At 52.3% G+C, this 26,947-nt stretch overlaps 1 protein-coding gene across 3 annotated transcripts in view; it reads right to left on the bottom strand.

Annotated features, from left to right (window-relative positions):
- Positions 1-1,190: 1,190 nt before the first annotated feature.
- LOC119974805 (igLON family member 5-like) overlaps positions 1,191-26,947 on the bottom strand; it is a 113,930-nt gene continuing 88,173 nt past the window's right edge. For 2 of the 3 annotated variants that reach the window (XM_038814070.1, XM_038814071.1), the window contains exons 4-8: positions 25,570-25,695; positions 8,894-9,028; positions 3,807-3,927; positions 3,231-3,382; positions 1,191-1,328 (exon numbers count right to left, since the gene is read on the bottom strand). In XM_038814070.1, the coding sequence (XP_038669998.1) occupies positions 1,231-1,328; positions 3,231-3,382; positions 3,807-3,927; positions 8,894-9,028; positions 25,570-25,695 (632 nt within the window). In that variant the 3' untranslated portion in view covers positions 1,191-1,230. The remainder of the gene's footprint in view (positions 1,329-3,230; positions 3,383-3,806; positions 3,928-8,893; positions 9,029-25,569; positions 25,696-26,947) is intronic. The other variant, XM_038814072.1, reaches the window with a different exon arrangement.

Genomic DNA, 26,947 nt, shown 5'->3' with positions numbered 1-26,947 from the left:
ACTGACGCTTTGACAGTGCAGCACTCCCTCAGTACTGACCCCCTGACAGTGCAGCTCTCCCTCAGTACTGACCCTCTGACAGTGCAGCATTCCCTCAGTACTGACCCTCTGACAGTGCAGCACTCCCTCAGTACTAACCCTCTGAGTGCAGCACTCCCTCAGTACTGACCCCCTGACAGTGCAGCACACCCTCAGTACTGACACTGTTGGGCGGGTTTGTTGGCATCAGTCTCTGGAGTGCGGACTCAAACTGATGACTCTTATGTATGAATCAATAGAGGGGGAGCTATAGGTGGGCCAGGATTGGTACATTAGCGGAGTTTTGGAGCTGTCATTGGGTCAGGATATTTTGAACGTCCATTCTATTTATGGCCACTGCATGGTCAGCCGGCCTCCTTCAGTTGCTGGCATGACACTCCCATTGAATTGCCCTTTGAGCTAAGAGCTATGTTCGGAGAGGTGGGTGAACTGAACAACCAGCATAACCTCTCCGAGCACTTGAAGACAAATGAATTTATTTTACTTCCTTCAAATCTTCAGCCAGATTTCCAAACAACCGCGGGACGATCAGCTTGGCTGAAGGGGCAGTTGCCACGGCAACCCAGGTAGGCCTCAGGCCCCACGAGTCCCGCTCTGGCGAGAGAAGGGGCCAGTTTAGGGGCGGGAGAGGTTTTGTTTTGGTGAGGGCGTGTTGCAGGAGATTTGGGGTGAACACTCCCATCGTGTGTGGGGCGCCATGGTGAAGCTGCCAGAGAGATCTACCGGCTGTTCGGCCGAGGTGGGAATGTTGTTGAGGGTCGAGGTACCACCCCCATTCCCAGGATTTCTATTGTGGGATGATAGGGAGGGGAGGTGGGGAGTGAAGTATTCCCCACCCCTACTTCCTAGCCTTTGAGCGAAGAGAGAAGGGATCCTGAGTTCAACCGTGGAGCGGGCTCCCATTTCCAGGATTAAACTGGGAACGAAACAGCCATCCAATCAAGCTGCGTGGGTGCGACCCCATCAAGGGGTGCTTGAAGACTGTGCTGCCAGTTCTGGGCGGGGGGTGGGTGGAGGGGGGGTGGAATAGACATGTTTTGACTTTTCACACACCCCTGCATCCTCAACCCCCCCCCCCACATCCCCAAGGTGACAATCAGCGCTCTCCTCCCTCACACCCCCCCCGCCCCCCCCCCCCCCCCGCCCCCCGATTCCCCTGCCCATTACCCCTCTCTTCCCCCAAATAAATTGCTAATTGTTCCGGAAGACCACAAAGCAACTGGAGGCCACGAGCCAGAGCCAAAGACCGATCTCCACGGCAACGACCACACCATGGGATGGAGGGCCACCTACAGAGAAAGGAGAAGCAATGAACAAAAGTGGCCGACTGCGCCCATATCCCAATTCACCAATAGCCTGCTCCCACTTTCTCTCTACTCCCACCTCCTCTATCTCCTCTCCCCTGCCCTCTACATCTCGCATCCTCTCTTCTCTCTCACCATCCCCTTTCTCGGTCCCTCACTCTCTCCCCTCATCCCATACACTCTTGTCCCCTGCGCTCTCTCTCCACTCTAACACCCCATCCTGATTTTCTACCCATCCTCCATCTGCTCTCTCTCTCTCTCTCTCCCTATCCCACTCCCTTCCTTCCCCTTCTCTTTACAGCTTTCTTTCGCCCTCTGTCACTCTCCCACTCTTTCCATCTCTTCCCTTATCTTTCCACTCTATCTTATTCCCTCTCTCCGTTCCACTTTCAGACTCTCACCATCTCAATCAGGCCCTCTCTCCCCCTCTCAATCTCTTTCTCTCTTCCCCTCTCTCAATCTCTCTCTCTCCTCCCCTCTCAATCTCTCCCCCCCTCAACTCCTCTCCCACTCAATCTCTTTCTACCCTACTCAATCTCCATCTCCGCCTTTCAATCTCTCTCTCTCTCCGCTACTCAATCTCTCTCTCCCCTACTCAATCTCTCTCTCCCCCTCTCAATCTCCCTCACAATCTCCCTCTCCCCATCTTAATCTCTGCAATAAATCCACATAGGCAGAAATCCCTTCATCAGAATCCCTTTATTAACAAAACCAACTGCAATACGACCATGTGCATTCAGCTTGCTGTCTACACTGGCAGTGCAGAGGATTTGATACGCCCTGTCATATAGAAAGATTGGCCCACTAATCAGGGAACTTGTATTCCAATTGGCCAATCTCAGGGGCCTGGTTCAAATCATTACAATCTCCCTCTCCCCCTCTCAATCTCTCACACTCTTAATCTCTCTCCCTCTCTCCCTCCCTCTCTCAATCTCCTGCATTCTTAATCTCTCTCTCTCCCTCTCTCAATCTCTTGCATTCTCAATCTCTCTCTCTCTCTCTCTCTCTCTCCCCCACAAATTCTCTCTCTTCCCCTCTCAATCTCTCTCTTCCTTGTCCCTGCCACTCCCACCCTCTGGGCGGGATTCTCCGACCCTCCGTGCTGGAATTGTGCCGGACACGGGGTGGGGGCGGGGAATAGCCGTTCACGCCGGAAATCGCTTCCGCGATTCTCTGCGGACCCCCCAGCACCGCGCGGTCGACGCGGCGCCAGTGGGTAAGCGCTGGAACAGGCCCCCCGCGGCGATTCTCCGCAGTCGACCAGCCGAACGCCCGCCGGTGTGGTTTAGATGTGATACCACCCGGTGGGAGCTGGGACCTGCGGCCACGGTCCTGTTGGGGGCCGAGGGTATCTGACTCCGGGGGGGCCTCAGCGGTGGCCAGGCCCGCGATCGGGCCGCAGCGATCTGGGAGGGACCGACCTTCCTTCCCGCGGGCCCGCTGTGTGACTCCGCCATGTTGGCGGCGCCCACACCGAGGTGGGCCGCCGCACAGAAGCGCGGACCTGCTTGCGGCCGCTGTGCGCATGCGCGGCCGCACGGTCTGGCTAGCTGGGCCCTGCCAGCAGCCAGAGCTGCGGGATGCACGCTGGGGCTCTGCTAGCCCCCTGGAAAATGGAGAATTACCCCAGACCTTGAGGAAAAAGTCCAGAGTGATTCTCGCCCGTTTTCCGGTGGGCTTGAGAACTTAGTCCCCAGAAGGGAGAACCCCGCCCTCTGTCTCTGTTCCACCCACAATCTCTCTCACACTATCAGTGGCAGTAACGGGGCAGCGTGATCCAGTGAGTGCTGGTCTTGTTGAGAGGCTAATAGAGTGTGAGTGTGGAGACAGAGAGAAAGGAGGAGGTTTGTTGAATGACTGGAGTAGAGTTCGACCCACAAGACTCACCATGTAGCAGCATGCTGGCATTGGACACCCCCATCTTATTGGAGGCCAGGCAGGTATAATTCCCGTAGCTCTCCTGAGAAACATTAAAAAACATCAGCAACGATCTCGTTCGGTCTTTCTGAATTCGCAATCCTTCAATCCCACCAGACAACCTGCAGATAAAGACAGGAGGGAGAGTCAGACATCACCGAGAAAACCTTAGATACTGTCCCCATCAAACACTCCCAGGACAGGCACTGCACAGGGTTAGATACTGAGTAAAGCTCCCTCTACACTGTCCCCATCAAACACTCCCAGGGCAGGTACAGCACGGGGTTAGATACAGAGTAAAGCTCCCTCTACACTGTCCCCATCAAACACTCCCAGCACAGGTACAGCACGGGGTTAGATACAGAGTAAAGCTCCCTCTACACTGTCCCCGTCAAACATTCCCAGGACAGGTACAGCACGGGGTTAGATACAGAGTAAAGCTCCCTCTACACTGTCCCCATCAAACACTCCCAGGACAGGTACAGCACGGGGTCAGATACAGAGTAAGGTGCTCTCCCTGGGAATGATGGTCACTCTCTCCCTCACCTTTTCTCCTCTTTGTACCACTGGAAATCCGCGGCTGGGACAGACAGCGCCTCACAGCGGAGAACGGCCGGCTGCCCTTTTCTGACTGTCACATTCCTCACATCCTTAATAACGGGAGCATCTGTATGTGAGAGAGAGGGCGAGAGGGAGACAATTGTGAGATAATTCCACCAGTCCATACAGCAGCTCAACCAGAGTACGAGGTGAGGCACGAGGAGGTGCGTTGATGCTCAGGGATGCGAGGTGCAGGGAGTCGAGGCACCGGGAGGTGAGGCGCAGAATGGGGAGGCGTGGGAAGGGGTGGCGGGGAAGGAATGGCAGAGGGAGAGGGGCGCGGGGAGGGAAGGCAAGGTGTGGGAAAGTAAGTAGAGGGGTTGCAAGGCACAGGGAAGCGAGGGGAGTGAAGGTGATGCGTGATCAATAACCACAGAAACGAAGGATTAGTCCGAATTGAAGGCTTTAATCGACAAGATGTTTCCCCAGCAGCTTGAGTACAGAAAGTACGATGGCTGCTGGGAAGCACGGGTTCTTATACCCCGCCTCAGGTACCGTAATACCTCTAGTCATACTACCATATTCACCCCTTGTTGAGAAAGGAACCGGGGTGGGGGGGGGGGGGGGTCCGGTGCGGGTGGGACAAGATACTGGTAGTATGACTAGTGAAATGGGATTATACCTCTCCAACGGCGGCTGCCCACTGGCCCGTAACTATGTGCAGAGTTGTGTTATCACACGGCAAATTATTTACAGAGTCAGAAAAAAAGGCCCATTAAAAGTTCATATTGACTCGATCAGACAATCGGGGACCTTGGACGTCCTCTGCGACCTGCGGAGCTTCGTCGGAGATGTTGGAGATGCGGGCGTCCGTGACTCCGGGAGCGATGATCCGATCCTCGTGGAGGTTTCCACACCCCTATACAGAGCTGGTGAGGGCCGGGCCGTGGGGGGGGGGGGGGGTGTCTAGTCCTCTGGGCAGCGCGGGTGAGGGGGTTGGCGGGCCAGGGAGGGGAACGCCTGCGGGGAGCAGTTGCGGTTGGAGGGGGGTGGGTGGGGCTGATGCCGGGGGCGATGGCGGGGATCCGGCGGGCGCCAGGTCCCATAGAGAGACATAGTCCTCTCGGTCGATGGGGTACTCCACATACGCATATTGCGGGTTAGTGTGGAGCAGCTGGACCATCTCGACCAACGGGTCCGATTTGTGCGCCCGCACGTGTTTCCGGAGCAGGATGGGCCTGGGGACTGCCAGCCAGGTCGGGAGCGGGGTCCCTGAGGAAGACTTCCTCGGGAAGACAAGAAGGCGTTCATGAGGCGTTTGATTGGTAGACGTGCAAAGTAGCGACTGGATTGAGTGGAGGGCGTCTGGGAGGACCTCCTGCCAGCGGGAGACTGGGAGATTTCTGGACCGTAGGGCCAGTAGGACGGTTTTCCAGACCGTACCGTTCTCCCTCTCCACCTGTCCGTTACCCCGGGGGTTATAACTGGTCGTCCTGCTTGAGGCAATGCCCCTGCTGAGCAGGAATTGACGCAGTTCGTCACTCATAAAGGAGGACCCCCTATCGCTATGAATGTAAGCAGGGAATCCGAACAGGGAGAAAATGGTGTGTAGGGCTTTTAAGATGGTGCGTGTGGTCATGTCGGGGCAGGGGTTGGCGAACGGGAAGCGGGAGTACTCGTCAATCACGTTGAGGAAGTATGTGTTGCGGTTGGTAGAGGGGACGGTACCCTTGAAGTCCATGCTGAGGCGTTCAAAGGGACGGGAAGCCTTTATCAGATGCGCTTTCTCCGGACGGTAGAAATGCGGTTTGCACTCCGCGCAGATGTGGCAGTCCCTGGTCACTGTCCTGACCTCCTCGATGGAGTCGGGCAGGTTGTGGGTCTTTACAAAGTGAAAGAAGCGGGTGACCCCCAGGTGGCAGAGGTCAGCGTGGAGGATCCGAAGGCGGTCCACTTGTGCGTTGGCACAGGTGCCGCGGGACAGGGCATCGGCAGGCCCATTCAGCCTCCCAGGACGATGCAAGATGCCGTAGTTATTGGTGGATAACTCGATCCTCCACCGCAAGATCTTGTCGTTCTTTATCTTGCCCCTCTGTGCGTTGTCAAACATGAAGGCTACCAACCGTTGGTCTGTGAGGAGGGTGAACCTCCTGCCGGCCAGATAGTGCCTCCAGTGCTGAACAGCTTCGACTATGGCCTGTGCTTCCTTCTTGACCGAGGAGTGGCGGATTACGGAAGCATGGAGGGTACGGGAGAAGAAGGCCAAGGGTCTGCCCGCTTGGTTGAGGGTGGCCACCAGAGCTACATTGGACACGTCGCTCTCGACCTGGAAGGGGAGGGACTCATCGATAGCGCGCATCGTGGCCTTTGCGATATCCGCTTTAATGCGGCTAAAGGCCTGTTGGGCCTCCGTCGACAGGGGGAACGTGGCTGTTTAGATGAGGGGACGGGCTTTGTCGGCATAGTTGGGGACCCACTGGCCGTAATACGAGAAGAAACCGAGGCAGCGCTTCAGGGCCTTGGAGCAGTGGGGGAGGGGGAGCTCCATCAGGGGGCATATGCGATCCGGGTCAGGGCCGATCACTCCATTTCGCACTACGTAGCCGAGGATGGCTAGACGGTCGGTGCTAAATACGCATTTGTCCTTGTTATAAGTCAAATTCAGGAGTTTTGCGGTTTGGAGGAATTTGCGGAGATTGGTGTCGTGGTCCTGCTGATCGTGGCCGGAGATGGTGACATAATCGAGATACGGGAAAGTTGCCGTCGACCATTCGGTCCATTCGAACGCAGTGTATTTGCGATCGCTCGTGCGGATGGGGAGCTGGTGGTAGGCGGACTTGAGGTCCACCGTGGAGAAGACCTTGTACTGTGCGATCCTGTTGACCAGGGGGAGAGGGTATGCGTCCAGCTGCGTAAACCTGTTAATGGTCTGACTGTAGTCTATGACCATCCTATTCTTCTCCCCCTTCCTTCATAAGCCGTTGGACCTCGGACCTGATGAAGGTCCGGTCCTGGGCACTGTACCGTCTGCTCCTGGTGGCGACAGGTTTGCAATCCGGGGTGAGGTTTGCAAACAAGGACGGGGGATCGACCTTGAGGGACGCGAGGCTGCAGACAGTGAGGGGGGGCACAGGGCCGCCGAATTTAAATGTTAGGCTCTGGAGGTTACACTGGAAGTCGAACCCCAGGAGTGCAGCCGCGCAGAGGTGGGGGAGGACGTAGAGTCTGTAATTTTTAACTCCCTCCCTTGGACGTGAGGTCCGCTATACAAAACCCCTTGATCTCCACTGAATGGGAGCCAGAGGCCAGGGCGATTTTTTGCTTGACAGGATAGACAGGAAGAGCGCAGCATCGTACTGTGGTAGGGTGTACGAAACTCTCCGTGCTCCTGGAGTCCAGTAGGCAAGTCGTTTTGTGCCCGTTGAGCAGGACCATCGTTGTTGCTGTAGAGAGGATGCGGGGTCGAGACTGGTCCAGAGTGACTGAAGCGAGTCGTGTCAGATAGTCGGAGTCAACATCGGGCGGTGCGTGGTCACCCGCGGAGCCGATCCAAGATGGCGGCGCCCATCGGTCGCACCTGATGGGGGGCGGACAAAATGGTGGCGCCCATCCCCCGCACGTGGCGTCGGAAGCACAAGATGACGGCACCCGGAGGCCGCACGTGGCGTTGGGGGCAGAGAGGTTCACGGGCCGCGCGGGGCTCTTGGAGAGATGAGGGGGAGGCCCGCGGATGCTGCCCGGGACCGCAGCGACCGCCTTAGCCTGGCAGACGGACAAAAAGTGGCCTTTCTTCCCGCAGCCCTTGCAATTTGCCGATTGGGCCGGGCAACTTTGTCGGGGGTGTTTCGCCTGGCAGCAAAAAGAACAGCGGGGCCCCGTGGGTTTTTCGGGGCGTCCTGCGGTGCAGGCCTGGGGGGAGTCCGAGTCTGTGGGGGAGAGGGAGGCTGAATTCCACGCTGCCCAGGGGGCCGCCATGCGGTCGGGGGCGTGTGAGCGGGCATTTCTGTTTGCGACATCTCGGGAGGTAGCGAGGGACCGTGCCTCCGTGAGGCTCAAGGTTTCCCTTTCTAATAGTCTCTGGCGGATCTGTGAGGACTGCATGCCTGCAACAAAGGCGTCTCGGATGAGGAGTTCAGTGTGCTCACGAGCCGACACTTGTGGGCAGCCGCAGTTCCTCCCCAGTACGAGGAGAGCTCGGTAAAAATCGTCCAATGACTCACCAGGGATCTGCTGCCTCGTGGCCAGTAAGTGCCGAGCGTAAACTTGATTTACCGTCCGGATGAAGTGTCCTTTGAGCAGGTCAATGGCCGTGTCGTAGTCGGTCGTTTCCTCGATGAGCGTGTAGATGGCGGTGCCGACGCACGAGTGGAGAATGTGTAGCTTCTGCTCCTTCGTCAGTACGTTTTCCGCCGTACTGAGGTAGCTGTTGAAACAAGCCAGCCAGTGCTTGAATGTGGCTGCTGCATTAGCTGCGTGGGGGCTGAGTCGGAGACACTCCGGCTCGATGCAGAGCGCCAACCTTTAAAATCTTGTAGATTAAATTGATACACAATCAATAACCACAGAAACAAAGGAGCAGTCCGAATTGAAGGCTTTAATCTACAAGATATTTCCCCAGCAGCTTGAGTACAGAAAGAACGATGGCTGCTGGGTAACACTGGTTCTTATACCCTGCCTCATTGGGCGGAGCTACCTTCATCTTGACCAATGAGAAAGCAACACATGGGCCAATGAGCAGCGAGTCATCTCCACCAATAGCAGCCTACACTCCCAGGTACCGTAGTACCTCTAGTCATACTACCACAGAAGGCAAGGCAGGTGGAGGCGAGGCGTGGGGAGGCGAGGTGAGGGAAGGGAGTGAGAGGAAGGTGAAGTGGACGGGAGTGGGGCAGAGGGGGGGTTACATGGGGGAAAAGGTGAAAAGGGACGGAATGGGAGGAGAGGAGAGACGATGAAGGATAGAGTTTGAGGGAGAATTAGAAATTTGAGTGAGAAAGAAATGGATGGGGGAGAGAATTGTCCGTTTAAAAAATTCAACAGTGGGCGAGATCGCCCAGCCTCCTCCCCACCTCCCACCCCAGCCTCATACTTACAGTTAACTGTTATCCGGACTTTCCTGGTATCCGGATTGGAGAGTCCATTGCTGGTTACACACTCATAATCACCAGCGTCTTGTCGTTTAATTGCCGTAATCTCTAAATACTCTCCATCATTAATCAGGTAACTGTCTGTAACACACAGAAAACACAGCTCGGTACTCACCATCGATTTAAACCACATCCGCATCCACAGGCACACACCTCGGTACACACCATCGATTTAAACCACATCCCCCTCCACAAACACACAGCTCGGTACACACCATCGATTTAAACCACATCCGCATCCACAGGCACACACCTCGGTACACACCATCGATTTAAACAATAACCCCCTCCACAGACACACAGCTCGGTACACACCATCGATTTAAACAATAACCCCCTCCACAGACACACAGCTCGGTACACACCATCGATTTAAACCACATCCCCCTTCCACAGACACACAGCTCGGTACACACCATCGATTTAAACCACATCCCCCTCCACAGACACACAGCTCGGTACACACCATCGATTTAAACAATATCCCCCTCCACAGGCACACAGCTCGGTACACACCATCGATTTAAACAATATCCCCCTCCACAGACACACAGCTCGGTACACACCATCGATTTAAACAATAACCCCCTCCACAGGCACACAGCTCGGTCCACATCATCGATTTAAACAATATCCCCCTCCACAGACACACAGCTCGGTACGCACCATCGATTTAAACAATATCCCCCTCCACAGACACACAGCTTGGTACACACCATCGATTTAAACAATATCCCCCTCCACAGACACACAGCTTGGTACACACCATCGATTTAAACCACACCCCATCCACAGAAACACAGCTCGGTACACACCATCGATTTAAACAATATCCCCCTCCACAGACACACAGCTCGGTAGCACACCATCGATTTAAACCACATCCCCTTCCACAGACACACAGCTCGGTACACACCATCGATTTAAACCACAACCTCCCTCCACAGACACACAGCTCGGTACACACCATCGATTTAAACCACACCCCCTACACAGACACACAGCTCGGTACACACCATTGATTTAAACAATAACCCCTCCACAGACACACAGCTCGGTACACACCATCGATTAAACCACATCCCCCTCCACAGAGACACAGCTCGGTACACACCATCGATTTAAACAATATCCCCCTCCACAGGCACACAGCTCGGTACACACCATCGATTTAAACCACACCCCCTACACAGACACACAGCTCGGTACATACCATCGATTTAAACAATATCCCCATCCACAGGCACACAGCTCGGTACACATCATCGATTTAAACAATAACCCCGTCCACAGACACACAGCTCGGTACACACCATCGATTTAAACCACATCCCCCTCCACAGACACACAGCTCGGTACACACCATCGATTTAAACAATAACCCCCTCCACAGACACATAGCTCGGTACACACCATCGATTTAAACCCCATCCTCGTCCACAGGCACACAGCTCGGTACACACCATCGATTTAAACAATATCCCCCTCCACAGGCACACAGCTCGGTACACACCATCGATTTAAACCACATCCCCCTCCACAGACACACAGCTCGGTACACACCATCGATTTAAACAATAACCCCCTCCACAGGCACACAGCTCGGTATACACCATCGATTTTAACAAAATCCCCCTCCACAGGCACACTGCTCGGTACACACCATCGATTTAAACCACATCCCCCTCCACAGACACACAGCTCGGTACACACCATCGATTTAAACAATATCCCTTCCACAGACACACAGCTCGGTACACACCATCGATTTAAACAATATCCCCCTCCACAGACACACAGCTCGGTACACACCATCGATTTAAACCACAACCCCCTCCACAGACACACAGCTCGGTACACACCATCGATTTAAACAATAACCCCCTCCACAGACACACAGCTCGGTACACACCATCGATTTAAACAATATCCCCCTCCACAGACACACAGCTCGGTACACACCATCGATTTAAACAATATCCCCCTCCACAGACACACAGCTCGGTACACACCATCGATTTAAACAATATCCCCCTCCACAGACACACAGCTCGGTACACACCATCGATTTAAACCACATCCCCCCTCCACAGACACACAGTTCGGTACACACCATCGATTTAAACAATATCCCCCTCCACAGGCACACAGCTCGGTACACACCATCGATTTAAACAATATCCCCCTCCACAGGCACACAGCTCCGTACACACCATCGATTTAAACCACATCCCCCTCCACAGGCACACAGCTCAGTACACACCATCGATTTAAACCACATCCCCCTCCACAGGCACACAGCTCGGTACACACCATCGATTTAAACCACATCCCCCTCCACAGGCACACAGCTCGGTACACACCATCGATTTAAACCACATCCCCCTCCACAGGCACACAGCTCGGTACACACCATCGATTTAAACAATATCCCCCTCCACAGACACACAGCTCGGTACACACCATCGATTTAAACAATATCCCCCTCCACAGACACACAGCTCGGTACACACCATCGATTTAAACAATACCCCCTCCACAGACACACAGCTCGGTACACACCATCGATTTAAACAATATCCCCCTCCACAGACACACAGCTCGGTACACACCATCGATTTAAACAATAACTCCCTCCACAGGCACACAGCTCGGTACACACCATCGATTTAAACCACATCCCCCTCCACAGACACACAGCTCGGTACACACCATCGATTTAAACAATATCCCCCTCCACAGACACACAGCTCGGTACACACCATCGATTTAAACCACATCCCCCTCCACAGGCACACAGCTCGGTACACACCATCGATTTAAACAATATCCCCCTCCACAGACACACAGCTCGGTACACATCATCGATTTAAACAATAACCCCGTCCACAGACACACAGCTCGGTACTCACCATCGATTTAAACAATATCCCCCTCCACAGACACACAGCTCGGTACACACCATCGATTTAAACCACATCCCCCTCCACAGGCACACAGCTCGGTACACACCATCGATTTAAACCACACCCCATCCACAGACACACAGCTCGGTACACACCATCGATTTAAACTACATCCCCCTCCACAGACACACAGCTCGGTACACACCATCGATTTAAACAATAACCCCCTCCACAGACACATAGCTCGGTACACACCATCGATTTAAACCACATCCCCGTCCACAGGCACACAGCTCGGTACACACCATCGAATTAAACCACACCACATCCACAGGCACACAGCTCGGTACACACCATCGATTTAAACAATATCCCCCTCCACAGGCACACAGCTCGGTACACACCATCGATTTAAACCACATATCCCTCCACAGACACACAGCTCGGTACACACCATCGATTTAAACAATATCCCCCTCCACAGACACACAGCTCGGTACACACCATCGATTTAAACCACATCCCCCTCCACAGGCACACAGCTCGGTACACACCATCGATTTAAACAATATCCCCCTCCACAGACACACAGCTCGGTACACATCATCGATTTAAACAATAACCCCGTCCACAGACACACAGCTCGGTACACACCATCGATTTAAACCACATCCCCCTCCACAGACACACAGCTCGGTACACACCATCGATTTAAACAATAACCCCCTCCACAGACACATAGCTCGGTACACACCATCGATTTAAACCACATCCCCGTCCACAGGCCCACAGCTCGGTACACACCATCGATTTAAACCACACCCCCTCCACAGGCACACAGCTCGGTACACACCGTCGATTTCAACCACATCCCCCTCCACAGACACACAGCTCGGTACACACCATCGATTTAAACCACATCCCCCTCCACAGGCACACAGTTCGGTACACACCATCGATTGAAACAATATCCCCCTCCACAGGCACACAGCTCGGTACACACCATCGATTTAAACCACATCCCCATCCACAGGCACACAGCTCGGTACACACCATCGATTTAAACCACACCCCGTCCACAGACACACAGCTCGGTACACACCATCGATTTAAACAATATCCCCCTCCACAGACACACAGCTCGGTACACACCATCAATTTAAACAATATCCCCCTCCACAGACACACAGCTCGGTACACACCATCGATTTGAACAATATCCCCCCTCCACAGACACACAGCTCGGTACACACCATCGATTTAAACAATATCCCCCTCCACAGACACACAGCTTGGTACACACCATCGATTTAAACCACATCCCCCTTCCACAGACACACAGCTCGGTACACACCATCAATTTAAACAATATCCCCCACCACAGGCACACAGCTCGGTACACACCATCGATTTAAACAATATCCCCCTCCACAGACACACAGCTCGGTACACACCATCGATTTAAACAATATCCCCCTCCACAGGCACACAGCTCGGTACACACCATTGATTTAAACCGCATCCCCCTCCACAGACACACAGCTCGGTACACACCATCGATTTAAACCACATCCCCCTCCACAGACACACAGCTCGGTACACACCATCGATTTAAACCACACCCCATCCACAGACACACAGCTCCGTACACACCATCGATTTAAACCACATCCCCCTCCACAGGCACACAGCTCGGTACACACCATCGATTTAAACCACACCCCATCCACAGACACACAGCTCCGTACACACCATCGATTTAAACCACATCCCCCTCCACAGACACACAGCTCGGTACACACCATCGATTTAAACAATATCCCCCTCCACAGACACACAGCTCGGTACACACCATCGATTTAAACAATATCCCCCTCCACAGGCACACAGCTCGGTACACACCATCAATTTAAACCACATCCCCCTCCACAGGCACACAGCTCGGTACACACCATCGATTTAAACCACACCCCCTCCACAGACACACAGCTCGGTACACACCATCGATTTAAACCACATCCCCCTCCACAGACACACAGCTCGGTACACACCATCGATTTAAACCACATCCCCGTCCAGACACACAGCTCGGTACACACCATCGATTTAAACCACATCCCCATCCACAGACACACAGCTCGGTACACACCATCGATTTAAACCACACCCCCTCCACAGAGACACAGCTCGGTACACACCATCGATTTAAACCACACCCCCTCCACAGACACACAGCTCGGTACACACCATCGATTTAAACAATATCCCCCTCCACAGGCACACAGCTCGGTACACACCATCGATTTAAACCCCATCCCCCTCCACAGACACACAGCTCGGTACACACCATCGATTAAACCACATCCCCCTCCACAGACACACAGCTCGGTACACACCATCGATTTAAACCACATCCCCCTCCACAGGCACACAGCTCGGTACACACCATCGATTTAAACAATATCCCCCACCACAGGCACACACCTCGGTACACACCATCGATTTAAACCACATCCCCCTCCACAGGCACACAGCTCGGTACACACCATCGATTTAAACCACATCCCCGTCCACAGACACACAGCTCGGTAAACACCATCGATTTAAACAATAACCCCCTCCACAGACACACAGCTCGGTACACACCATCGATTTAAACAATAACCCACTCCACAGGCACACAGCTCCGTACACACCATCGATTTAAACCACATCCCCCTCCACAGGCACACAGCTCGGTACACACCATCGATTTAAACCACACCCCCTCCACAGACACACAGCTCGGTACACACCATCGATTTAAACCACATCCCCCTCCACAGACACACAGCTCGGTACACACCATCGATTTAAACCACATCCCCGTCCAGACACACAGCTCGGTACACACCATCGATTTAAACCACATCCCCCTCCACAGGCACACAGCTCGGTACACACCATCGATTTAAACCACACCCCGTCCACAGACACACAGCTCGGTACACACCATCGATTTAAACAATATCCCCCTCCACAGACACACAGCTCGGTATACACCATCGATTTAAACCACATCCCCCTCCACAGGCAGACAGCTCGGTACACACCATCGATTTAAACAATATCCCCCTCCACAGACACACAGCTCGGTACACACCATCGATTTAAACAATATCCCCCTCCACAGACACACAGCTCGGTACACACCATCGATTTAAACAATATCCCCCTCCACAGGCACACAGCTCGGTACACACCATCGATTTAAACAATATCCCCCTCCACAGACACACAGCTCGGTACACACCATCGATTTAAACCACATCCCCCTCCACAGACACACAGCTCGGTACACACCATCGATTTAAACCACACCCCATCCACAGACACACAGCTCCGTACACACCATCGATTTAAACCACATCCCCTCCACAGACACACAGCTCGGTACACACCATCGATTTAAACCACACCCCCTCCACAGACACACAGCTCGGTACACACCATCGATTTAAACAATATCCCCCTCCACAGGCACACAGCTCGGTACACACCATCGATTTAAACAATATCCCCCTCCACAGGCACACAGCTCGGTACACACCATCGATTTAAACAATATCCCCCTCCACAGACACACAGCTCGGTACACACCATCGATTTAAACAATATCCCCCTCCACAGACACACAGCTCGGTACACACCATCGATTTAAACCACACCCCCTCCACAGACACACAGCTCGGTACACACCATCGATTTAAACAATATCCCCCACCACAGGCACACAGCTCGGTACACACCATCGATTTAAACAATATCCCCCTCCACAGGCACACAGCTCGGTACACACCATCGATTTAAACAATATCCCCCTCCACAGACACACAGCTCGGTACACACCATCGATTTAAACAATATCCCCCTCCACAGACACACAGCTCGGTACACACCATCGATTAAACCACATCCCCCTCCACAGACACACAGCTCGGTACACACCATCGATTAAACCACATCCCCCTCCACAGACACACAGCTCGGTACACACCATCGATTTAAACCACACCCCCCTCCACAGACACACAGCTCGGTACACACCATCGATTTAAACCACATCCCCGTCCAGACACACAGCTCGGTACACACCATCGATTTAAACCACATCCCCCTCCACAGGCACACAGCTCGGTACACACCATCGATTTAAACCACACCCCGTCCACAGACACACAGCTCGGTACACACCATCGATTTAAACAATATCCCCCTCCACAGACACACAGCTCGGTATACACCATCGATTTAAACCACATCCCCCTCTACAGGCAGACAGCTCGGTACACACCATCGATTTAAACAATATCCCCCTCCACAGACACACAGCTCGGTACACACCATCGATTTAAACAATATCCCCCTCCACAGGCACACAGCTCGGTACACACCATCGATTTAAACCACATCCCCGTCCACAGACACACAGCTCGGTACACACCATCGATTTAAACCACATCCCCGTCCACAGACACACAGCTCGGTACACACCATCGATTTAAACCACATCCCCGTCCACAGACACACAGCTCGGTACACACCATCGATTTAAACAATATCCCCCTCCACAGACACACAGCTCGGTACACACCATCGATTTAAACCACATCCCCCTCCACAGACACACAGCTCGGTACACACCATCGATTTAAACCACATCCCCCTCCACAGACACACAGCTCGGTACACACCATCAATTTAAACCACACCCCATCCACAGACACACAGCTCGGTACACACCATCGATTTAAACAATATCCCCGTCCAGACACACAGCTCGGTACACACCATCGATTTAAACCACAACCCCCTCCACAGGCACATAGCTCGGTACACACCATCGATTTAAACCACATCCCCCTCCACAGACACACAGCTCGGTACACACCATCGATTTAAACCACACCCCCTCCACAGGCACATAGCTCGGTACACACCATCGATTTAAACCACATCCCCGTCCACAGACACACAGCTCGGTACACACCGTCGATTTAAACCACATCCCCCTCCACAGACACACAGCTCGGTACACACCATCGATTTAAACCACACCCCCTCCACAGACACACAGCTCGGTACACACCATCGATTTAAACAATATCCCCCTCCACAGACACACAGCTCGGTACACACCATCGATTTAAACCACATCCCCCTCCACAGACACACAGCTCGGTACACACCATCGATTTAAACCACACCCCCTCCACAGGCTCATAGCTCGGTACACACCATCGATTTAAACCACATCCCCGTCCACAGACACACAGCTCGGTACACACCATCGATTTAAACCACATCCCCCTCCACAGACACACAGCTCGGTACACACCATCGATTTAAACCACACCCCCTCCACAGACACACAGCTCGGTACACACCATCGATTTAAACAATATCCCCCTCCACAGGCACACAGCTCGGTACACACCATCGATTTAAACCACATCCCCGTCCACAGACACACAGCTCGGTACACACCATCGATTTAAACCACATCCCCCTCCACAGGCACACAGCTCGGTACACACCATCGATTTAAACAATATCCCCCTCCACAGACACACAGCTCGGTACACATCATCGATTTAAACAATAACCCCGTCCACAGACACACAGCTCGGTACACACCATCGATTTAAACCACATCCCCCTCCACAGACACACAGCTCGGTACACACCATCGATTTAAACAATAACCCCCTCCACAGACACATAGCTCGGTACACACCATCGATTTAAACCACATCCCCGTCCACAGGCCCACAGCTCGGTACACACCATCGATTTAAACCACACCCCCTCCACAGGCACACAGCTCGGTACACACCGTCGATTTCAACCACATCCCCCTCCACAGACACACAGCTCGGTACACACCATCGATTTAAACCACATCCCCCTCCACAGGCACACAGTTCGGTACACACCATCGATTGAAACAATATCCCCCTCCACAGGCACACAGCTCGGTACACACCATCGATTTAAACCACATCCCCCTCCACAGGCACACAGCTCGGTACACACCATCGATTTAAACCACACCCCGTCCACAGACACACAGCTCGGTACACACCATCGATTTAAACAATATCCCCCTCCACAGACACACAGCTCGGTACACACCATCAATTTAAACAATATCCCCCTCCACAGACACACAGCTCGGTACACACCATCGATTTGAACAATATCCCCCCTCCACAGACACACAGCTCGGTACACACCATCGATTTAAACAATATCCCCCTCCACAGACACACAGCTTGGTACACACCATCGATTTAAACCACATCCCCCTTCCACAGACACACAGCTCGGTACACACCATCAATTTAAACAATATCCCCCACCACAGGCACACAGCTCGGTACACACCATCGATTTAAACAATATCCCCCTCCACAGACACACAGCTCGGTACACACCATCGATTTAAACAATATCCCCCTCCACAGGCACACAGCTCGGTACACACCATTGATTTAAACCCCATCCCCCTCCACAGACACACAGCTCGGTACACACCATCGATTTAAACCACATCCCCCTCCACAGACACACAGCTCGGTACACACCATCGATTTAAACCACACCCCATCCACAGACACACAGCTCCGTACACACCATCGATTTAAACCACATCCCCCTCCACAGGCACACAGCTCGGTACACACCATCGATTTAAACCACACCCCATCCACAGACACACAGCTCCGTACACACCATCGATTTAAACCACATCCCCCTCCACAGACACACAGCTCGGTACACACCATCGATTTAAACAATATCCCCCTCCACAGACACACAGCTCGGTACACACCATCGATTTAAACAATATCCCCCTCCACAGGCACACAGCTCGGTACACACCATCAATTTAAACCACATCCCCCTCCACAGGCACACAGCTCGGTACACACCATCGATTTAAACCACATCCCCGTCCACAGACACACAGCTCGGTACACACCATCGATTTAAACAATATCCCCCTCCACAGGCACACAGCTCGGTACACACCATCAATTTAAACCACATCCCCCTCCACAGGCACACAGCTCGGTACACACCATCGATTTAAACCACATCCCCGTCCACAGGCACACAGCTCGGTACACACCATCGATTTAAACCACACCCCCTCCACAGACACACAGCTCGGTACACACCATCGATTTAAACCACATCCCCCTCCACAGACACACAGCTCGGTACACACCATCGATTTAAACCACATCCCCGTCCAGACACACAGCTCGGTACACACCATCGATTTAAACCACATCCCCATCCACAGACACACAGCTCGGTACACACCATCGATTTAAACCACACCCCCTCCACAGAGACACAGCTCGGTACACACCATCGATTTAAACCACACCCCCTCCACAGACACACAGCTCGGTACACACCATCGATTTAAACAATATCCCCCTCCACAGGCACACAGCTCGGTACACACCATCGATTTAAACCCCATCCCCCTCCACAGACACACAGCTCGGTACACACCATCGATTAAACCACATCCCCCTCCACAGACACACAGCTCGGTACACACCATCGATTTAAACCACATCCCCCTCCACAGGCACACAGCTCGGTACACACCATCGATTTAAACAATATCCCCACCACAGGCACACACCTCGGTACACACCATCGATTTAAACCACATCCCCCTCCACAGGCACACAGCTCGGTACACACCATCGATTTAAACCACATCCCCGTCCACAGACACACAGCTCGGTACACACCATCGATTTAAACAATAACCCCCTCCACAGACACACAGCTCGGTACACACCATCGATTTAAACAATAACCCACTCCACAGGCACACAGCTCCGTACACACCATCGATTTAAACCACATCCCCCTCCACAGGCACACAGCTCGGTACACACCATCGATTTAAACCACACCCCCTCCACAGACACACAGCTCGGTACACACCATCGATTTAAACCACATCCCCCTCCACAGACACACAGCTCGGTACACACCATCGATTTAAACCACATCCCCGTCCAGACACACAGCTCGGTACACACCATCGATTTAAACCACATCCCCCTCCACAGGCACACAGCTCGGTACACACCATCGATTTAAACCACACCCCGTCCACAGACACACAGCTCGGTACACACCATCGATTTAAACAATATCCCCCTCCACAGACACACAGCTCGGTATACACCATCTATTTAAACCACATCCCCCTCCACAGGCAGACAGCTCGGTACACACCATCGATTTAAACAATATCCCCCTCCACAGACACACAGCTCGGTACACACCATCGATTTAAACAATATCCCCCTCCACAGACACACAGCTCGGTACACACCATCGATTTAAACAATATCCCCCTCCACAGGCACACAGCTCGGTACACACCATCGATTTAAACAATATCCCCCTCCACAGACACACATCTCGGTACACACCATCGATTTAAACCACATCCCCCTCCACAGACACACAGCTCGGTACACACCATCGATTTAAACCACACCCCATCCACAGACACACAGCTCCGTACACACCATCGATTTAAACCACATCCCCTCCACAGACACACAGCTCGGTACACACCATCGATTTAAACCACACCCCCTCCACAGACACACAGCTCGGTACACACCATCGATTTAAACAATATCCCCCTCCACAGGCACACAGCTCGGTACACACCATCGATTTAAACAATATCCCCCTCCACAGGCACACAGCTCGGTACACACCATCGATTTAAACAATATCCCCCTCCACAGACACACAGCTCGGTACACACCATCGATTTAAACAATATCCCCCTCCACAGACACACAGCTCGGTACACACCATCGATTTAAACCACACCCCCTCCACAGACACACAGCTCGGTACACACCATCGATTTAAACAATATCCCCCTCCACAGGCACACAGCTCGGTACACACCATCGATTTAAACAATATCCCCCTCCACAGGCACACAGCTCGGTACACACCATCGATTTAAACAATATCCCCCTCCACAGACACACAGCTCGGTACACACCATCGATTTAAACAATATCCCCCTCCACAGACACACAGCTCGGTACACACCATCGATTAAACCACATCCCCCTCCACAGACACACAGCTCGGTACACACCATCGATTAAACCACATCCCCCTCCACAGACACACAGCTCGGTACACACCATCGATTTAAACCACACCCCCCTCCACAGACACACAGCTCGGTACACACCATCGATTTAAACCACATCCCCGTCCAGACACACAGCTCGGTACACACCATCGATTTAAACCACATCCCCCTCCACAGGCACACAGCTCGGTACACACCATCGATTTAAACCACACCCCGTCCACAGACACACAGCTCGGTACACACCATCGATTTAAACAATATCCCCCTCCACAGACACACAGCTCGGTATACACCATCGATTTAAACCACATCCCCCTCTACAGGCAGACAGCTCGGTACACACCATCGATTTAAACAATATCCCCCTCCACAGACACACAGCTCGGTACACACCATCGATTTAAACAATATCCCCCTCCACAGGCACACAGCTCGGTACACACCATCGATTTAAACCACATCCCCGTCCACAGACACACAGCTCGGTACACACCATCGATTTAAACCACATCCCCGTCCACAGACACACAGCTCGGTACACACCATCGATTTAAACCACATCCCCGTCCACAGACACACAGCTCGGTACACACCATCGATTTAAACAATATCCCCCTCCACAGACACACAGCTCGGTACACACCATCGATTTAAACCACATCCCCCTCCACAGACACACAGCTCGGTACACACCATCGATTTAAACCACATCCCCCTCCACAGACACACAGCTCGGTACACACCATCAATTTAAACCACACCCCATCCACAGACACACAGCTCGGTACACACCATCGATTTAAACAATATCCCCGTCCAGACACACAGCTCGGTACACACCATCGATTTAAACCACAACCCCCTCCACAGGCACACAGCTCGGTACACACCATCGATTTAAACCACATCCCCCTCCACAGACACACAGCTCGGTACACACCATCGATTTAAACCACACCCCCTCCACAGGCACATAGCTCGGTACACACCATCGATTTAAACCACATCCCCGTCCACAGACACACAGCTCGGTACACACCGTCGATTTAAACCACATCCCCCTCCACAGACACACAGCTCGGTACACACCATCGATTTAAACCACACCCCCTCCACAGACACACAGCTCGGTACACACCATCGATTTAAACAATATCCCCCTCCACAGACACACAGCTCGGTACACACCATCGATTTAAACCACATCCCCCTCCACAGACACACAGCTCGGTACACACCATCGATTTAAACCACACCCCCTCCACAGGCTCATAGCTCGGTACACACCATCGATTTAAACCACATCCCCGTCCACAGACACACAGCTCGGTACACACCATCGATTTAAACCACATCCCCCTCCACAGACACACAGCTCGGTACACACCATCGATTTAAACCACACCCCCTCCACAGACACACAGCTCGGTACACACCATCGATTTAAACAATATCCCCCTCCACAGGCACACAGCTCGGTACACACCATCGATTTAAACCCCATCCCCCTCCACAGACACACAGTTCGGTACACACCATCGATTTAAACCACATCCCCGTCCAGACACACAGCTCGGTACACACCATCGATTTAAACAATAACCCCCTCCACAGACACACAGCTCGGTACACACCATCGATTTAAACCACATCCCCGTCCACAGACACACAGCTCGGTACACATCATCGATTTAAACAATAACCACCTCCACAGGCACACAGCTCGGTACACACCATCGATTTAAACAATAACCACCTCCACAGGCACACAGCTCGGTACACACCATCGATTTAAACAATAACCCCCTCCACAGACACACAGCTCGGTACACACCATCGATTTAAACAATAACCCACTCCACAGGCACACAGCTCGGTACACACCATCGATTTATCAATAACCCACTCCACAGGCACACAGCTCGGTACACACCATCGATTTAAACAATAACCCCCTCCACAGACACACAGCTCGGTACACACCATCGATTTAAACCACATCCCTATCCACAGACACACAGCTCGGTACACACCATCGATTTAAACCACACCCCCTCCACAGAGACACAGCTCGGTACACACCATCGATTTAAACCACACCCCCTCCACAGACACACAGCTCGGTACACACCATCAATTTAAACAATATCCCCCTCCACAGGCACACAGCTTGGTACACACCATCGATTTAAACCCCATCCCCCTCCACAGACACACAGCTCGGTACACACCATCGATTTAAACCACATCCCCGTCCACAGGCACACAGCTCGGTACACACCATCGATTTAAACCCCATCCCCCTCCACAAACACACAGCTTGGTACACACTATCGATTTAAACAATATCCCCCTCCACAGACACACAGCTCGGTACACACCATCGATTTAAACCACATCCCCCTGCACAGACACACAGCTCGGTACACACCATCGATTTAAACAATATCCCCCTCCACTGGTACACAGCTCGGTTCCCACCATCGATTTAAACAATATCCCCCTCCACGGACACACAGCTCGGTACACACCATCGATTTAAACAATATCCCCCTCCACAGACACACAGCTCGGTACACACCGTCGATTTAAACCACACCCCCCCTCCACAGGCACACAGCTCGGTACACACCATCGATTTAAACAATATCCCCATCCACAGGCACACAGCTCGGTACACACCATCGATTTAAACAATAACCCCCTCCACAGGCACACAGCTCGGTACACACCATCGATTTAAACAATATCCCCCTCCACAGACACACAGCTCGGTACACACCATCGATTTAAACCACATCCCCGTCCACAGACACACAGTTCCGTACACACCATCGATTTAAACAATATCCCCCACCACAGGCACACAGCTCGGTACACACCATCGATTTAAACAATAACCCCCTCCACAGGCACACAGCTCGGTACACACCATCGATTTAAACCACACCCCATCCACAGACACACAGCTCGGTACACACCATCGATTTAAACAATATCCCCCTCCACAGGCACACAGCTCGGTACACACCATCGATTTAAACAATATCCACCTCCACAGACACACAGCTCGGTACACACCATCGATTTAAACAATAACCCCCTCCACAGGCACACAGCTCGGTACACACCATCGATTTAAACCACACCCCATCCACAGGCACACAGCTCGGTACACACCATCGATTTCAACCACATCCCCGTCCACAGACACACAGCTCGGTACACACCATCGATTTAAACCACATCCCCGTCCACAGACACACAGCTCCGTACACACCATCAATTTAAACAATTTCCCCGTCCACAGACACACAGCTCGGTACACACCATCGATTTAAACCCCATCCCCCTCCACAGACACACAGCTCGGTACACACCATCGATTTAAACAATATCCCCCTCCACAGACACACAGCTCGGTACACACCATCGATTTAAACCACACCCCCCTCCACAGGCACACAGCTCGGTACACACCATCGATTTAAACCACATCCCCGTCCACAGACACACAGCTCGGTACACACCATCGATTTAAACCACATCCCCCTCCACAGACACACAGCTCGGTACACACCATCGATTTAAACCACATCCCCCTCCACAGACACACAGCTCGGTACACACCATCGATTTAAACCACATCCCCCTCCACAGACACACAGCTCTGTACACACCATCGATTTAAACAATAACCCCCTCCACAGACACACAGCTCGGTACACACCATCGATTTAAACCACACCCCCCCTCCACAGACACACAGCTCGGTACACACCATCGATTTAAACCACACCCCCCCTCCACAGACACACAGCTCTGTACACACCATCGATTTAAACCACATCCCCCTCCACAGACACACAGCTCTGTACACACCATCGATTTAAACCACATCCCCCTCCACAGGCACACAGCTCGGTACACACCATCGATTTAAACCACATCCCCCTCCACAGACACACAGCTCGGTACACACCATCGATTTAAACCCCATCCCCCTCCACAGACACACAGCTCGGTACACACCATCGATTTAAACCCCATCCCCCTCCACAGGCACACAGCTCGGTACACACCATCGATTTAAACAATAACCCCCTCCACAGACACACAGCTCGGTACACACCATCGATTTAAACAATAACCCCCTCCACAGGCACACAGCTCGGTACACACCATCGATTTAAACAATAACCCCCTCCACAGGCACACAGCTCGGTACACACCATCGATTTAAACAATAACCCCCTCCACAGACACACAGCTCGGTACACACCATCGATTTAAACCACACCACATCCACAGACACACAGCTCGGTACACACCATCGATTTATACCGTGATGGGATGTGAACCCATGACCCCATCCCCCAATCATCCTGAGCACCCCGAGCACCCCACCCTCAGTTAGATTGTACCCTTCACCATCCAGATTGGAGGGTTAAACACGGGCCTAGCTTGTGCGGCCTGACCTCAGAATTTAACCCTCGCAAACTTACGTTTTGAGGTAACCTTTTTCCAGGTGATCACAGGCTCGGGTCGTCCCACAGCCAGACACAGCAGGAGAATGTTGCTGCCTTCATTTACCGTGGTGTCAGAGGAGATGTTTACAATCTGCGCTGGAACTGATAAGACAAAGGCAGGAAAGAATGAAGGGATCGAAATATACTTGACAAATTGTAGTGTGTGTTTGGCAGGACACAGGTACAGCACAGGGTTAGATACAGAGTAAAGCTCCCTCTACACTGTCCCCATCAAACACTCCCAGGACAGGTACAGCACGGGGTTAGATACAGAGTAAAGCTCCCTCTACACTGTTCCCATCAAACACTCCCAGGACAGGTACAGCACGGGGTTAGATACAGAGTAAAGCTCCCTCTTCACTGTCCCCATCAAACACTCCCAGGACAGGTACAGCATGGGGTTAGATACAGAGTGTGTTGTTCCTCGTGTCTTAATAAAGCTCGCAGTCTCAAGTGTGGAGAAGATGCTTTATTGTGGGTTCGTTCAGTTTCCAGAGCTCGACCTAGAACTACCTTCCAGTGCTAACTACCAGCTTTGCTTGCTGTGTGTCCTGCTTACCAGCCCCCCTGCTGTGAAGAGTGTGTCCTCACTTCCTGTCCTGATGTATTTATATGGCTCTCCCGTGCTCCCTCTAGTGGTCGCTCAGTTGTGTTGCATCTGGTTAACTTGTGATCACCACATCCCCCTTTTTCTCTTAACATATTTTCTGAACATCGTTAAAGAAAATTGTATATCCTGTCCCAGTGTATTTATAGCTCTCCCGCTCGTGTTTGCTCTGTTGTTTTTGTATCTGGTCAATCTACGATCACCACATCCCCCTCTTTCTCATTACATAGTTTCTGTACATCATTAAGGAAAATTATACAAAACAGTAACTTATGATATGCGTATCTATACAAGTGATGATGCTATTGCCTTAGTTAACAAAGCCAATGTATTTATATGTCCAAACTTAATAAACACATTTATGAGTCCAAACTTGATGAATTTGTTCAGAGCTTTTTTTTTCTTTTTGTTGTTGATGACGTGGTGATATTGATATTGCAAGTCCGCTGTGAATGTTGTTGGTGTTCCTTGTTATCTTAAGTACCCAATGCGTCATCCCGAGGTGTTTGCATGGTCACATCACTGATGTTGACTGGCATGGACTTTTTTTTGTGCTTGTGGTGTTGATTTATTGTCTCATCCGCCTTGGATGCTGGTGTGCTTGCTTGTTCTGGAGCAGACGTGAGTTTGTGCGATTCGTTGTCATCCCATGACATGTTTGTAGTCTTGTTATCGTTTTGCAGTGTGCTGTGGCATCGTCCATCATGTGCCAAGTAGTGCCATTGTGTACAAGTCGTTGTTTCATTG

The sequence above is a fragment of the Scyliorhinus canicula genome, chromosome 12 (assembly GCF_902713615.1).
Source record: "Scyliorhinus canicula chromosome 12, sScyCan1.1, whole genome shotgun sequence".
Lineage (NCBI taxonomy): Eukaryota > Metazoa > Chordata > Chondrichthyes > Carcharhiniformes > Scyliorhinidae > Scyliorhinus > Scyliorhinus canicula.
The sequence above is the reverse complement of the archived record's forward strand: the minus strand, read 5'-3'. Positions and strand labels throughout refer to the sequence as shown.